The sequence below is a fragment of the Sceloporus occidentalis genome, unplaced genomic scaffold (assembly GCF_023333645.1).
Source record: "Sceloporus occidentalis isolate IW3139 unplaced genomic scaffold, rSceOcc1.0.p SCAF_219, whole genome shotgun sequence".
NCBI lineage: Eukaryota > Metazoa > Chordata > Lepidosauria > Squamata > Phrynosomatidae > Sceloporus > Sceloporus occidentalis.
The window spans coordinates 1,332,346-1,347,214 of NW_028317199.1; the positions used below are offsets into that span (position 1 = coordinate 1,332,346).

General features: G+C 43.2%; 1 protein-coding gene across 1 annotated transcript; it reads right to left on the bottom strand.

The window, feature by feature from the left end:
* Positions 1 to 7,449: 7,449 nt before the first annotated feature.
* On the bottom strand, positions 7,450 to 12,983 carry LOC149277325 (protein downstream neighbor of son homolog). Its single transcript, XM_089503079.1, has 10 exons — positions 12,654 to 12,983; positions 11,886 to 11,957; positions 11,286 to 11,486; positions 10,632 to 10,810; positions 10,101 to 10,279; positions 9,838 to 9,958; positions 9,648 to 9,743; positions 9,123 to 9,321; positions 8,254 to 8,460; positions 7,450 to 7,584 (listed from the first exon to the last, which is right to left on the bottom strand). Exons 1-10 carry the CDS (start codon positions 12,981 to 12,983, stop codon positions 7,450 to 7,452), a joined length of 1,719 nt encoding a protein of 572 aa, XP_089359205.1.
* Between the last annotated feature and the right edge of the window lie 1,886 nt (positions 12,984 to 14,869).

The window sequence follows — 14,869 nt, forward strand, 5'->3', positions numbered from 1 at the left end:
GGGACATTGAAACAGATGTTTATGTTGAAAATTCTATCATTGCAAAGCAGGTACAAAAGAGGAATCGGACCCCGGTGTGACTTGGGCTGGGGTGTATATCACTCTCAGCACGGTTGCTCTTCTCGGATGGAAGCCGTAAGTAAAATGCCTTCTGGATACGAGGCGGTTTTTGCATCTAGAGCGACTGAAGGTCACCTGCTTGATGCGCTTCGGCCCTGCGTGCCTTGGACGTAAATCAGGGGGCCGGGATCCTTTCGCCAACCCATCTGCCTTATGTGGTGGTTTGTTATTTCGCATTTGCAGTGAAATATGATTTACAATGTTAACCAAAAGAGTGCTGGTTTAACCAAAAAAAAAAGCAAAATTTGGTAAAACTGTTGTCGTTGTCCCAAAGTACCTTTTTCGTACTGCGCTATAGGATGAACTGAAAATGACAGACTGGCATTTGTCCAGTGTTTCAGATTTCAGCATCGAGTGTTTTTTGCTTGGGTCAGCGTTGGGGTACGAGAGAGGTGATTGTTCACAGAGTAACCTGTGAACTTTTACCGCTCTGTATGGAACCTTGTTGCAGGGTCATATGTAGCTGCCTTCTTGCCACGGTCACTGCCTGCCGTACTTATCGTCACACTGCAGCCAGAGGCGTAGGTAGGTACCCATTTTAAGGAGTTTTATCGATTGCCTTGTAATGTCGCTCTGATTTCTGCGTATGTCTGAATTATAACACGTTTAATGTCGAAACTGCCATTTCTAACATTTGTGTTGCGACAGCAAAGCTAGAATTTGACTTTAGAAAAGTTTTTCTGACTGTTATTTTGAATCTGTGTCCAGTAGCCGAAATGTCGTAGGAATAACGCGGCTTAAGTCATTTTTAGGTTGTGTTAGAATTGATATATTTATATATTTGTAAATGTATAGACAATGTACTAATACTACACATCGCTGCTTCCTCTTTTTGTGTCTCTTTTAGGATCAGTTTCTGAGAGCAGCCCCAGTTTCTGGAGGTAGGGGTGCCCTTCTCATGCGGAAAATGGGATGGAGAGAAGGCGAGGGGCTCGGGCGACACAACGAGGGAAACGTCAATCCCATTCTGATTGATTTTAAGACTGATCGCAAAGGTAAGTGTTACGTCTGCCGGCTCAGCCAGCGTAAATTTAACGGGACAGTTCTTACCAGCGTGCGTGTTCTGCCGGCACTTTTCCACTTGGTATAATATGACTGCAATAGGAGAAATGGATAAGTTATAGGGGATTATTCCCAAACCCCCTCACCTTTCATTACGAAGAGCGAACACTAGCAGGTTCCTCCAGTGTGAAGGGCTGAGCTAGCCCTGAATAATGTATAATTCAATGGGTGAGGAGTCTAACTGATTTAAAAAAAAAAAATATATATATATATATAATATATATGTGTGTTTCCCCAGCACCCCCTGCAGCAGAAGCTCACCAGAGGTTGGGACCTTCATAATGTATAGTGAAGTTAAGGAGATGACACAACTCTCCTTCAATGCCCCTTTCAACCTTTCCTTTAGCTAACAGACGCCTGTTATGTCTCCCGTTGTACAACGCGCGGGATGCTTCCATCACTACGTGCTCTGTTACTGATAATCCACATATTTGTGCGATGTGTAAAGTAGACCTTTACCTAATATTTCTTGTTCTGTCTCCTTTTATCTCGGCAGGCTTGGTTGCAGACGGTGAAAAGGCTCCAAATAAGTTGGCCTTGCCGGCAATGAAGGATCTTTCAGGTGAATTTTTCACACTATTGTTTAATCGTTGCTTTAATCCTAAACTTGTACGTCCAGTATTGGCCTGAGGAGGACTATTAAAGACCTGTCACTTACTAATAAACCCGCATTATGCTTTCATTTATCTCTGGAAGTGGGGAGTTGGGCTCTTCATCTATCTCTTGTCAACCACTAAACATGGCTGTCGGTTGCCTTTAGTGTAATGGTGGGTGAGCCAGACCCTCTTCTGTCTGTTGTCTTTAGGGTTGAGGTCACCCGGCAGGTGGAATTAAGAGGTCCTCCTCTATCCAAAGTCTTGTAAGGAAAGACCTCTGGGGCATTTGTTTGAAGGCATACGAGGGCCAAAAGACTCAAATGATTAAATATTTTGAGCCATTTCTGCCGTTTCCTCCTCTTCACGAGCTGGACTCAGCCGGATACTGGATTAAGCCCACCCTATTGTTCTATTAATGTGCGCTGATACCCGTTTCTAGGAAAACACCCGATTTCTGTGCTGATGGAGCTCTGCAATAAGAAGAAATGGTCTCCTCCAGAATTTGTGCTGATTGATGATGCCGGCCCAGAACATCGCAAAAGATTTCTTTTTAGGGTAAGAATTATTCTTCAGTCGGATCTTTATTGTTATTCCAGAGATAAGGTTTTAGCATCAAGATTAGTCCACGTTAACATATGCGATTTTAGAGCCTTGCTCTGCTACAAAGAATATATACCGTATTGGCTCGGATATAGGCCGCCCCCGTATATAGGCCGCACCCTAAAAGTTTGGTGCTTTTTTAAAGAAAGTTTTTTTTCTTTAAAAAAGCACCAAAAAAACATGCTGCCACTCTGTCTCTCCCCCCCCGAGATATGCTGTCACTGTCCTCCCTCCCCGAGATATGCTACCACTGTCCCCCCCCCCGAGATATGCTGCCACTGTCCCCCCCCCGAGATATGCTGCCACTGTCCCCCCCCCCGAGATATGCTGCCACTGTCCTCCCCCCCCCCCCCCTGAGATATGCTGCCACTCTGCCCCCCCCGATTTACCAGAGGAGACTCCCGGCTGTCTTGCGGGGCTGGCGGGGGACATCTACGCAATACGCGTACACAACTTCCCCGCCGGCCCCGCAAGACAGCCGGGAGTCTCCTCTGGTAAGTCTTGGGGGCAGAGGTGAAACTTAGACTACCTCCCGTGCCGGCAACCAAGCCCCCCCCCCCCCGTGGAAAGTGCTGGCCGGGGAGGCTGTCTGAGCGTATCGGGGAGTAGGATGCAGGTCCCCTGCACCGCTGCGGGGGATCTGTTTCCTAACCCTGCCCGGCGCCCGGGACTGCATGTCCTGGGCGTCGGGCGTTAGACCCCGAATATAGGCCGCACCCCCACTTTAAAGACTTAACGTGGGGGAAAAAAGTGCGGCCTATATTCGAGCCACTACGGTATATGTGTGTATAACCTTTTTATGAAGGCTTTTTTTGTAAGTAATGTACTTTTCTAAAGAGCTGGAAAGTGAAACGTTCTTTGGGACCCCAGCCTATGTCCGGTCTTAGTTTAGATTATTCATTTTTTTAGCCAGTTACATTATCGAAGTAACCAGGGTTCACGATAAAAACCTCATCGGCCTTTTCTCTTGGTCTAATGGCTTTCTTCTACCCTTGATGCTCCAAAAAGGTTCTAACCTTTTTAACCCCTTAAGGACAATGGGCGGTCCCTAAACCCATTGAAAACAATGCATTTTGAGCCCGTACATGTACGTTAAGGTGATAAACCTTCCCCAAACGTTTAGGACCCTTCATAAGAAAAAAAAATTTTTATTCTAAAATGCAACTTCCAACATACAAAAGCTACATAAATTCCTGAACCTCGGAGGTCTATTAAGTTCCATTTCAGGGTTCCTTCTGCTTTTCTCCACCTTTTGCACCGTCTTAGCAGTCTACTAGTTACTCGAGTCTAACTTGAGACAGTTTGAAGACAAGAAAGTTAAGAAAATAAATATGGGGCGATCATGCTTCAATGTCTCACTTAACCCTCTGATGAAAACGTATGTGTGAACCGGTTAAGGGTTAATTGTGTTTCTCGTTTGCAGGTTACCGTCAATGGCACCGTTCATCAACCGAGCCAGCCCAGCGTCAACAAGAAGCTCGCCAAAGCCACAGCTGCTGCGGCGGCTCTTCAAGGTCTGGGTGCATTATCGAAAGAGAGCATGACGCCAACCACGTCCTTTCGAAGCGCCTCCGACAGTACTTCATAGGACTCGTACATTAATGGCCGGCGAGATGCAGGAACGCTGTAATATATATATTGGGGAATTATCCAAAAGTGTATAAGCTTTGGGATCAGAATTCCTCCGAATGGTTTCTTTGCATAGTTTAATTTCCGCATGCCTTTTTTGTGTTTGTTTCGACGTGTTCTTATTTTCCGGGGATAGACTAAAGATTTGATTGGTTAAGTTAGTCTCGTTTTAACTTTTCATGATCTGATGATTGACAAAGTTTGATAACATGATTTTTTTTTTTTTTTTTACTCGTAAAAATGCTGAATGTGAAAACTTAATGTGAATGTATTAGCTTTTTAATTTAGCTCAAGTCTTAGCGCTGTTGGGTTTAATGGCCGTACTGACACCCAGGGACCTGTTGTCGATCACCAAGCACACTTCATTCCGTGGCCCATGTGCTTTTTTGTTGCACTAACCCTGTATCAACCTATTAAAAGCTCATTGTGCGTAAAAGTGTGATGGGGGCGCGAGGTTAATGCGGATGTCAGACTCACTAGTGGTTTTTTCAGACAGTAAGAATGTTGTAAATCCAACACCATCCTTGGCCGTTGTTTCTGTATGAGGCCGGAGAAACCTTTCGCCACTAATATCTGGTACCGCTGGGTCCAAAAGGTAAGTAGAACAGCAGGTTCTTATCACACAGGAACTCATTTGCCCTGGGTTCTTAAAGTAAATTGGCTTTGGAGGTGATGTCGCTGGCACTGGGGGATCCGTGGTACCTTCTTGTGTTTTTAAAATAAGTGAAATTATGCCTGTTTGTCGTTTGTTTTTTTTGTTTTTGTTTTTTTTTTTACACTCATTGCAATATGGTGGCTTCAGTAACGGAGCTAACGTTGTTGGGCCGCAGCTATGGCTTGTAATAAACACGCGCTAAACTGTAAATAAGTCTAATAAACTGTTACATTTATTTGGTTTCTGCTTTATTGTGTCGTATTAACTTTTTGTACACGTTATTGGCGGACCGGCAGTGAATGAATGTCCCCTCTGCTTCAAATAAAAAAAAACAACACATCTGCCTGGGGCTGCCATGACGGTCGGGAGGTAACAAGCAGGCACCCAAGTTATAGTCCTGCTTAGCGCAGTCCTATGGGGTCTGGTATAAAGACTCTTCCACCAGTTCTGATCATGAATACATTAAGGGTATCCCCGGACTTGTGATTGCTAGCCCTGTGTCAAGCATGTACACAAAGGGGATTAATGTATTTAAAAAAATAATTTGAAAAGTCATAAATAAATAGAATATTCTTGTCGATTTATTGGTTGCTATGGTGATAAGACCATTTATCAAACTTTGCACCAGAATCTGATACATAACCTTTGTCCCTGGAGTTACTCCTGGCTACCAGTGCGCCATCCGCTTTAACAATGCATGCAGTGCTCCGTTTCGGGGTCTCGGACGGATTAGTTTTCTTGCTCTACTTCTGTTGGTCCCACTCGGGCATCACCATTATGACCCAAGTTCTTCCTAACCTCTGCACTTCAAATGCTGCTGGATCCGGATATAATAACCCACCTAATATGCGTATCATGGGAAAAGGTCCCTTAGATCATTCATAGTAAACCCAGGATGCCGACCATTCCTGGCCCCTAAAATTATGTTTTGTGTGAATGCTGCGCGCTCCTCGATGTCCCGTACCGGCGACGCGCTGTCACGTCCCATGCTAGCTATGTTTCCATTATAGGTGGAAGTCTTATGTTTGGACTCAAACACAGGACCATCGGAGAAGAAACAGGGCTGCTAATCAGCAGTGTATGGGCTATATGTCGGCTAGAATTATGGGAGTTGTAGTTCACAATGCAGCACAACAGGTGGAAAAAAGCGTCACACCTTGTACAAATGTTTGTAAATGCAGACTGCAGAGCTAGGGGCTTGAATTAATACACCGGTGGCAATGGGTCTGACTGAAGCACCTGAATTCAATAAATTCATATTCCCCTTTGTTCATATAGTGTGAAAATTAGCTCCTTCAGACCCCAGAATGCACTGAGCTCTCTGGCCTTTATCCCTGGTAGGGTAATGTTTCTGTGAAGGGTTTTCCGTGCCTGTGGCTATGTCATTCTCATAAAAAAAAAAAAAAAAAATGAATTAGGGTTTTTATGCATTCTGCTTTACAAGCCTTTTAGTTTCTGTATTTATAAAAGTGCTGAAGCTGCAAAGGCACAGCAATTTATACTTGGCCTTTTCCGGCTTTGCATGATAATTCCTCCCCAATTATGGTTCGGGCAGCCTCTAGCAGGGTGAGGGGGAGGAAGAAATTCAGGACAGAATATTAGATGATGCTGGAACAAGCTCAGCTCCAATTGGAAGTTTAACTAAATGTCTCCAAAATAATTTCACTGCCGACCAATTACCAAAACTAGAGGTCATTTTAACCCCTTTATGACATTAGAATGCATTATCATGCCCTAAGCGGGCACACGGATATCAGGAGTACAGGGGCAGCATCCAAGAAACCACCTAAGTCTCTGTTAGTCCTATTTAGAAGAAAAAAAGGGAGGTTCCTGAACTTTAATCAGTTTAAAAATGTTTAAAAATTAATAGCCCTAAATGGAGCTACAGTTTGTGTAAAGGTTTTTTTAATATAGGTTCATTGATAATTTAACCCTGTAGTGTTTTGTGTCCTAGATAATTTACATTTTACCTTTTCAGGGCTGTTATTCTACTGGTTCTAGACCACGACAATCCGCGATGTACAGAGGATTCTACCGCACCGTGAGATTTACTCGTGGTCTGAGGCGTTCCTTATATCTATTAGGTCCATGAAGTGCCACCAAGGTAGAAGACGCCATTGTATCTACAGCTGGAAGCGTCTGCTTTCACAAACCTGGTATAAGGTTTCTGGGCTGATACTATAGTAATGTATTCTGGGGAGATATTTTAATCGTATACAGCTGGGAAACAGTATCTAGTTCCTGCAACACGATGGCACATCCGCCGGTCTAGACAACATCACCAAAAATTAAGCACTAGGCGAACTCAACCCACTAGAGGAGAATATGGTGCAGACAGGTAGAAAACTCATAGGGAAGTTTTTTTTTTTTTGTTTTTTTTTTTTTTTTATTCACAATAATTACACTTTAACATTAAAAATAGCCAAAACAGCAGCAGCATTTTCTCACATTGAAACATACAAAATAGGCAGTGACCACTTTATAATAAAAAATGTGCATGAAATCCTAGGTTTGCTCATTAAAAGGTCTGCTTGGGCAGCTGAATGTTTTTATATAATATATGGTAAGAAATGGTTTCAAACAGGCTGGGGGCAACTTGGCCGACTCAAGGGGTTTTAAGGAGCTAAACCACTGCTAGATACGATAAGGCGATGTATGAAGTTTCATAATTGTACTTAGAATTTGATTAATTCTTCTGGCAGTGAATGCAAAGGTAACTTTTACGAGTCCCTTTAGCAGAGTCAAATACTGAAGAGTGATCCACGGCGTAAACCTTCATAGGACAAATCAAGATTTCCAGGTGTATTTATAGTCTGACATTTCCAGCTGGCGTAAGGAGGATTTCCCCAGCTGACAAAGCTGAGAGAGATGCTCCAGGGTCGATGGCTGAAGTCCACAGCTTGTAAGGTCGGAAGAAATGTTCTCCTGGGGAACAAGAAAATGCATTAACAAAAGAACTCCAGGATAAAGTTGATAACAGCAGTAAGAAAAAAAAAAAAAAAAGTAAGGGAACCCTTTGGAACTACCAGCATTTATGTATGACTGTCTTAAAATATGATCTGATCTCCCTCAGTTACAATAATGAACCAAAAAAAAAAAAGTTTTAACTAATAACACACAGATTGTTGTATTCTTGTCCATATTGAATACATTATTCACAGTGTGGGTTACAAGGAGTATATAGGCCAATTGTGTCAACAAATTGTAATTGAAGTCAGGAGTTAGCAAACCTGGAGTCCTATCAATGAAACTGGATTGGAGTTTTGTTTTAGAGCTACTTTAAAAACACTAAAACATTTTGTTTGCTATTCTCAAGAAGCATCTGCTGATGTGAATCGTGACAAAAAAAATCTCAGACCTACAAATAAAGAATTGTTGATTTACATAAAGCTGGAAAGGGTTACAAAGTAACATCGAAGAGTTCACATCTTCATCAGTCAAGTTAGATATATTGTTTATAAATTATTTAGTACTGCAGCTACAACAGTTGCACAATATATCCAGACTATTTCTTTGGCAGGCAAAAGCAAAAATGAACTGGAAAATATAAATCAATAGTTTAACAGAAAATGAAATAATAAATCAACTCACCTTCGGTGTCTGAGGATGGATGGTCGTGTTGAACACAGCAGTTGGCTCGTGAGTATAGAGGCTTGTAGAAAAACTCCCTCGCTGCGCAGATTTCAGTAACAGCGAAAAGCAGTGCAGAGAATGGGGCAGAATAGGGCCGCTTATCTCCAGACTAAACAGATCTTTATAACCAGAGTTAACCTGTGTCTTCACGTTTATGCTCCTTGTCTAAATGGAAAAATAGAAGATGGAGAAAAGTTATGGTGTTTGTAGAAATGCAGCATAAAGCATCTTAAAGCACCAACTCTGCCAGTAGCCACGCTTATTACATGTTTGATTTTAAAGTTTTCAGAGAGTAACAAACCCGAGAGGAGTCTAGAGCTGACCTGGCCTTCTGTAAGGGTTCAGTTGGCAGCCGATGTGATGAGAGTGCAAGTCTGGCTCCAGATGCCACTCACTTTTCTCTTAATCTACTGATTATCTACATTACGTCTGTCACTGTTTTAGTGACAGTCAGAACGGACCATGCAGGTCACCCAGAGAAAGAGCTTATAAATGTATTAACAGCCGCTCCTTCATTTTCTGGGGGGGGTGGGGGGGTTGAACCACCTAAGTTGTTTTTTTTTTTTTGTTTTTTTTTTTTTAAGTATATGGGGGTAATTTATGGTAGATTCACAACCACAGACTTAACACAAACAATTTGACAGCAGATTTGGCCCATCTGCCGCTTTGAAAGTATAATAATTAATTAAGTTGTGAGGTTAAGGATGGTCAGTTTACAGTTATGCTCTCAGGTTTAAAGGATAAAGCGATGGTCAGTCTTATAAAATATTTAACGTTGGCTGTTGGAACATAAAAAAGAATTTCAAGCACCAGAAACCATGTGTTACCTTTAACGTCTGCATTGTGGCTCCTCGGAAGGCGATTGGGGACAGGAGGGTCGGAGGAAGCCCAGCCTGAGGTCCCGCGGCAGCCACTATACTCTTGCAGTTTATTAGAAAGTTCAGCAAAGTGAACGTGTTCGACCCTTTTATCAAGACGACAGATTCAGGCTTATGATCCATTTTTACTTCTCGCTTCTCTTTACGACTGATTTAACTTGTGTTAAGGCATACAAGGAAAAGGTAGCAAAATGCCTAATATTATATAACATTTTGCAAAGCTGTGCCATTCTATGTCCATTCCTCCCTACACACCTCAAAGAAAAGATTTAGATTGTATAACCTGAAGGTTATACAGACATTTACCCCTCTATCGCCCGTCATGTATATTTATATTTATTACAGGCACATATAGATGTAGGGCTGTATGGGGCATTACAGAGTCCACTAAAGCCAAAACATAACTCCAGGTAACTGGTTTAAAATCAAACTACAAAACCTCGTATTGGAAAGTGAATTTGTTTGGAAGGATACAGTTTAATAGATATTGCATCAGGCTTCTTTATTTGATTTTCAACTCCCATTTCTTCCAGCCAAGCAAAGCTTTCCTCTGCGTCGCTGTCGCATGACCTTAAATACAAGAAATACTATGGAGTGAGCCTGGAGACAGCGGCATCACCAAGTTATAGGTAAATTAATTTAAAAAAAATATATTTATACACACTCTTCTCCTCCACTTTGGGTCCCGCTCTCCTGGTCCGTCGTGCCGTCAGGCTGGTCGCCAGCTTCTGGGTTGTTTTGCTTTTTGTTATCGTTTTCTACCAGCGGCAGAGAAAACTCAATTCCTAAAAGAAAGAAAATCAATGGATGTGTAAAACAAGCCTGTCTCACAACGCATCGCTACTCTGAACACTATAGTGTTCACACAACTGTTATCGTCGCCCTATAGGAAAGAGAAGAACGCTCATAGTTACGGTAAGAAATTACCTTCACTTTTCATGGCTTCTCTGAGCCCTCGTGTCGTAGGAGATACGACGGCCGTGATCACATCGCTACCAGCGAGGCCGGCGGCCCGGAACAGCACTGTGAACTGGTAGGTGCACACGTAGAAGTACGGGCAGAACTTTGCCTTCAGCAGATTATACAAAGACGTAAAACTCAGAGCCCTGCAAAAAAACCGAAGACATTCAGCAAACGGTAATTATCCATACAGCGGCTTCGACTTTAAACACAGTTTTATACTCGTGTTTATTCATCACGTACACCATCCCATCCATGGCACTAGATCAGGGTCGTGTTTTGCCCCTTTTGGCAGTATGTATAAAACATGTTCACACAAGAATTAGATTTTAATAGATCTTTAAGGAATTATGATGCGGCCCTTCCAGGGGAAGCAAAAAAATCCCCAAAAACGAATAAATATTTTGGCAAACCATAAAGCATCGAGAAACTCATTTTCCAGAACATAAGAGCAAAGAAATGACCCAGTCCTGGAATAAAGCATTCTCCGTAACCTACCATTCACTCATCAAAACTTGGTGCAGCGCATCATCCTGAGACCAAGGGCTGTTTTTCCCGGCTATTTTCCGGTCGGCTCCGATCCTAGGGAAGAGTTGTAGCCAGGGAAGAGAAGGATGCTGCCAGTAGACAAGGCACTGTTGGAATGCACATCGCAGCTCAGGGCATGACTTTGGATCCTGCGAGGAAAAAACAAGAAAACGAGGTATAGAAACAAACCGCCGACAGATCAGAGCAATGAGGCTCATCTAATTATGTAAAATCATTTAATGTACTATCTTCTACCTCTTGTACTGAAAGGCTATTCCACATATCCACTACATATTCAGTGAATAAGTTACATATCTTCTCTTAGGATTAACCAGAGCATAAACTTCCAATTTTTGACCATTTACAGAAGCCTATTAAACCTTAATACAACAAAACGTGACCATGAGCAGCTCTCAAGGGCTCTACGCAGAGTGCCACGACAAAAATAAGCGAGCGATAAAGGCTTTTTCTGGATCGATTTAAGGATGTTCAAGAAATAAAAGTACCCCAGACACAGTAAAAATACTCCACATCTAGTATGAATAATAAAAATATAAAGCTACTCAGACCTCCCAATCACCAAGACTAAAACCTGCCCTAGCCATATGAAAGGGTAACAATTACCAGAATATTCTGAGGCAAATTGATGGGGGCAGCACGAGAATGCAAAGCCAAGCCCTGGGCTTCTTCTTGAGCTTTTAAGTGATCAGTCCAGGAGAACGGATGCGAAGAGGTGAACAGCAAACGTGTCTTCAAACTCCAATCGGCAGGAAAGTTAACTGCTCCCTGAGGAAGCTCACATACAGCCACAGGCTTCTCCGGAGACTAAAATAGAACAAATATATTATATAAGAAACAGATGCACGTATTGTACTCTATGTTGAGATACAAGAGTGTAAGCTTGCATGAGCAGGGCCTTCTGCTTCCTTTTTAGTATGTTCTAAACTTTGTTAATGTCTTAAATTATTATTTTTACTGTTCTATTGTAACATCGCTATGGGATCTGGTGATGCTATATAAACACAGCAACGGTTCATTATAACACTACGGTCAGTCAAGAAGCAGCACACCTGAGCCGGTGGGCACCTGGTGACAGCTCAGCTTTGAGATCGAGCCCTAAAGGATTCCTACCATAATTAAGCGGTAAGCTGCCAACAGAGGGTGGGTGCTAACTTGGCGCAGGACATTAGCTTATGGAATGAATTAAGACTTAAGATGTTTTACTTGTGTCTTTGTAGCTGCAGCAGGATCAACATCAAGGTGATCTTCAAAGAGAACATCTTCAACAGAACTAAACTGTGGAGAGAGAAGGCTTATGAGTTATCTGTTAGAATCAGTAGGCATATCTTTGGCTCACGCAGTTATAAGTCCCTCCTCTGTAAAGAATGTAAGGGAAAATACTTCACATTTAGGCCAGACTTCTTAATGCATTAAGTGTTGGCCGTCATTGATCTCTATGGACCGATGGATTCCCGCAACATGCGCCCAATGCAGTCCATGCAGATGCGTAAAGCCGCTATAAGGCTTTCTGCCGCTGATCTACATGATATAACTTCCCGGCTTCTCGCCCAGAGAGGTCCCTCCGGGTTTAGTTTAAATGACAGTCTTTTACTCCAACATTTTAAAAAGACAAACAAAGTTCAGCTCTTAATAGTTTAGGCAGCGAACGGCTGTTCGTGGGATCGTATAGCAAACGATAATACTGCATTCCTCGCAGCGTCATGTATGATCTGTCGCGATACAGGCAGACACATGAACAGAATGAAAGCGCGTATGTAAACACAGAACCGGCATTTAAACCAGCGTCCAATAAGAGGAAGGCGTGCTATGACGTCTCACCTTCTGATTGGCCCATTTTGGCGGCTTATTTAACTCCTTTCCTAAAACAGATAAGCGGCAGCTGTTACCCTACAGCTACCAGGGGTTAACAGCGGCCATTAACCCTTTACTAGCAGGAGAAAGCATGTCTGACAGGCAGCTTCACACTCTCACCTGTGCAGGGAGCGGCGAGGGATTCTCGGGCAGCTTGGCCCACGGCTCGGTGGCTACCGGATTGCAGTCGTACACGCTCTCCGCCCGCCTCTTCACTGGACTGCACACTGTGTTCTCCAGACTAGCGAAGGGGTTCCTGCGCTTCACACCGCCGCCGCTCCGCTGGGGCCCCGGAGAGAAGGGCCGGAGCCCTGGTATCCGCTTGGGGGCATCACCCGGGGAAAAAGGTCCGCCCCGAGAGGCCTCGCTGCGGCTCCTCTTTCGGCTCAGCCGCAGGATATCAGACGGCTTCTTGAAGCTGGGAGAGTAGCCGGGGAGCAGGTCGGACATGACGGCGGCTGTGAGGAGGCAGACGGGCCGGGCTGCTGCTCAGTGACTGCAGCGCGCGCTCCCCCGTGACGTCACAACCCACACCTTCCCGCCAAAACGCCTCCTCTCAGTGATTGCTTTAAGCAGCTGTTACTCCTTATTGTGCGGCTAGCAAGAACAGACACATAGAAACCGACGGCAGATCATTCAGACCCAGTCTTCCTGCTGTAAAGACTCATTGTAATCAGTCGTTGGCCTCGTCTTAGATTCAGGAGCCATATGCCGATCCCGCGCATGTTTAAATTCCCTAACTATATTATCCTCTACAACTTCTCCTGGGAAGCTGTTCCACTTATCTACCATCCTCTCAGTAAAGTAAGCCTGCCTTACTTTACATTGAAGACTCTGACCATCTAGTTTTAGATTATGAGCTCTTGTTCCAAACCTTCTCCTCCTGTGAAATAAACTCATGGGCTTTGTTAAATCCCTTTATGGACACACGAGTGAGGGGGGCCCCAGAGGTCTAGGGCCATCAGCAAGGTTTGGGGGTCTCCTTCTATATCATTAGTTAGAACATAGCACTCTTTTAATCGCTCGCTTATTCTTTCCTTTTATGCCATTTGATTTCCTCCTTATGCTGTTATTACAGGGATGAGGTCATTAGATTGTAAACTCACGAGGGCAGGGCTTTCTTCCCCTTCTGTGTCACTATATCTTACTGTGTGTTAGATTGTCTTTGTTAAATACTTTTACTGTAACAGCGCTACAGTATATGCTGGTGCTATACAGATAAATGTAATATAATTGAAATATTTAGGGCCCAGTGTCAAGCAGGTGGAACGGCACCTAAAAAAAATATTTATAAGGCTAGGTTTCCACTTGGTTTTTTTATGCTAAAAACGCCCATAAAAACGCCAATAGCGTCACCTGGCGTTTTTTTTGTGGAAAAACGCAGCAGCCAGATGTTAGCTGTTTTTCAATAGGAAATCGCAAAATGCCATATCCACTTGGCGTTTTTCTGTCTGGCGTTTTTTCAGTCCTCTTTGGCGTTTTTCTGCTTTTTTGGGCTCTGTGGCAGTTTTTCAAAATCGCAGCATGTTGACACTCTGGCGTTTTTTCAAGGAAATCTTGGCGTTTTTCTCCAATAGAAGTCTATGGGAGAGAAAAAACACCATGAAAAAGCCATGTGGGTTTATTGCCTTGGCGTTTTTTATGGCGTTTTTTCCACAGTTACAATGCAGAGGATGGACCCAGTATCTGTGTGTCCTACGAGAAATAGGCTGAAAACAAACAGTTTCACACAAAACAAAGTCCTGGACTGGTTCATATTGAATTTTACACCATTTGGAACAAACATGCCATTACAAACAAACCAACTGGATCCTGCGTGCCAAAAGCAACAGCAAACAATTTGCACCATCATTTGGGGCCAATCTTCCTAGAGGAGCAGACATTCGGAATAAAGCAGGCCTTACAAACCACAGAAAAGAGACAAAGGGGGTCTACCAAGTAAATGACATCGGGGGCAGATACTTGCCATTTATCCTAATCCCTTTTAGCTGGGTGAAACTGCTAACTTGTAAAGGCTGGAAAAACTGCCTAAGGTCAAAAAAAGCAATTTCCACAGAAAGGCTAAAACGCCAGAAAAAAACTCCAGAAAAAAACGCCAAAACGCAGGAAAATGCAGTGGCAGTTTTCTTGGCGTTTTTCATCAAGAAAAAAAACGCAGGACAAAAACCCAAGTGGAAACCTAGCCTTACTGAAATTGCACCGTAACCCCATTGTACAACACTACGGAATATGATAGCGCTATATCAATATATGATAACACATTAGAATATCGTCTCTGCAGATGTGGCAACTAATTAACAATAAGAAGAGGATCCACTGACCCTACAATGTATCAA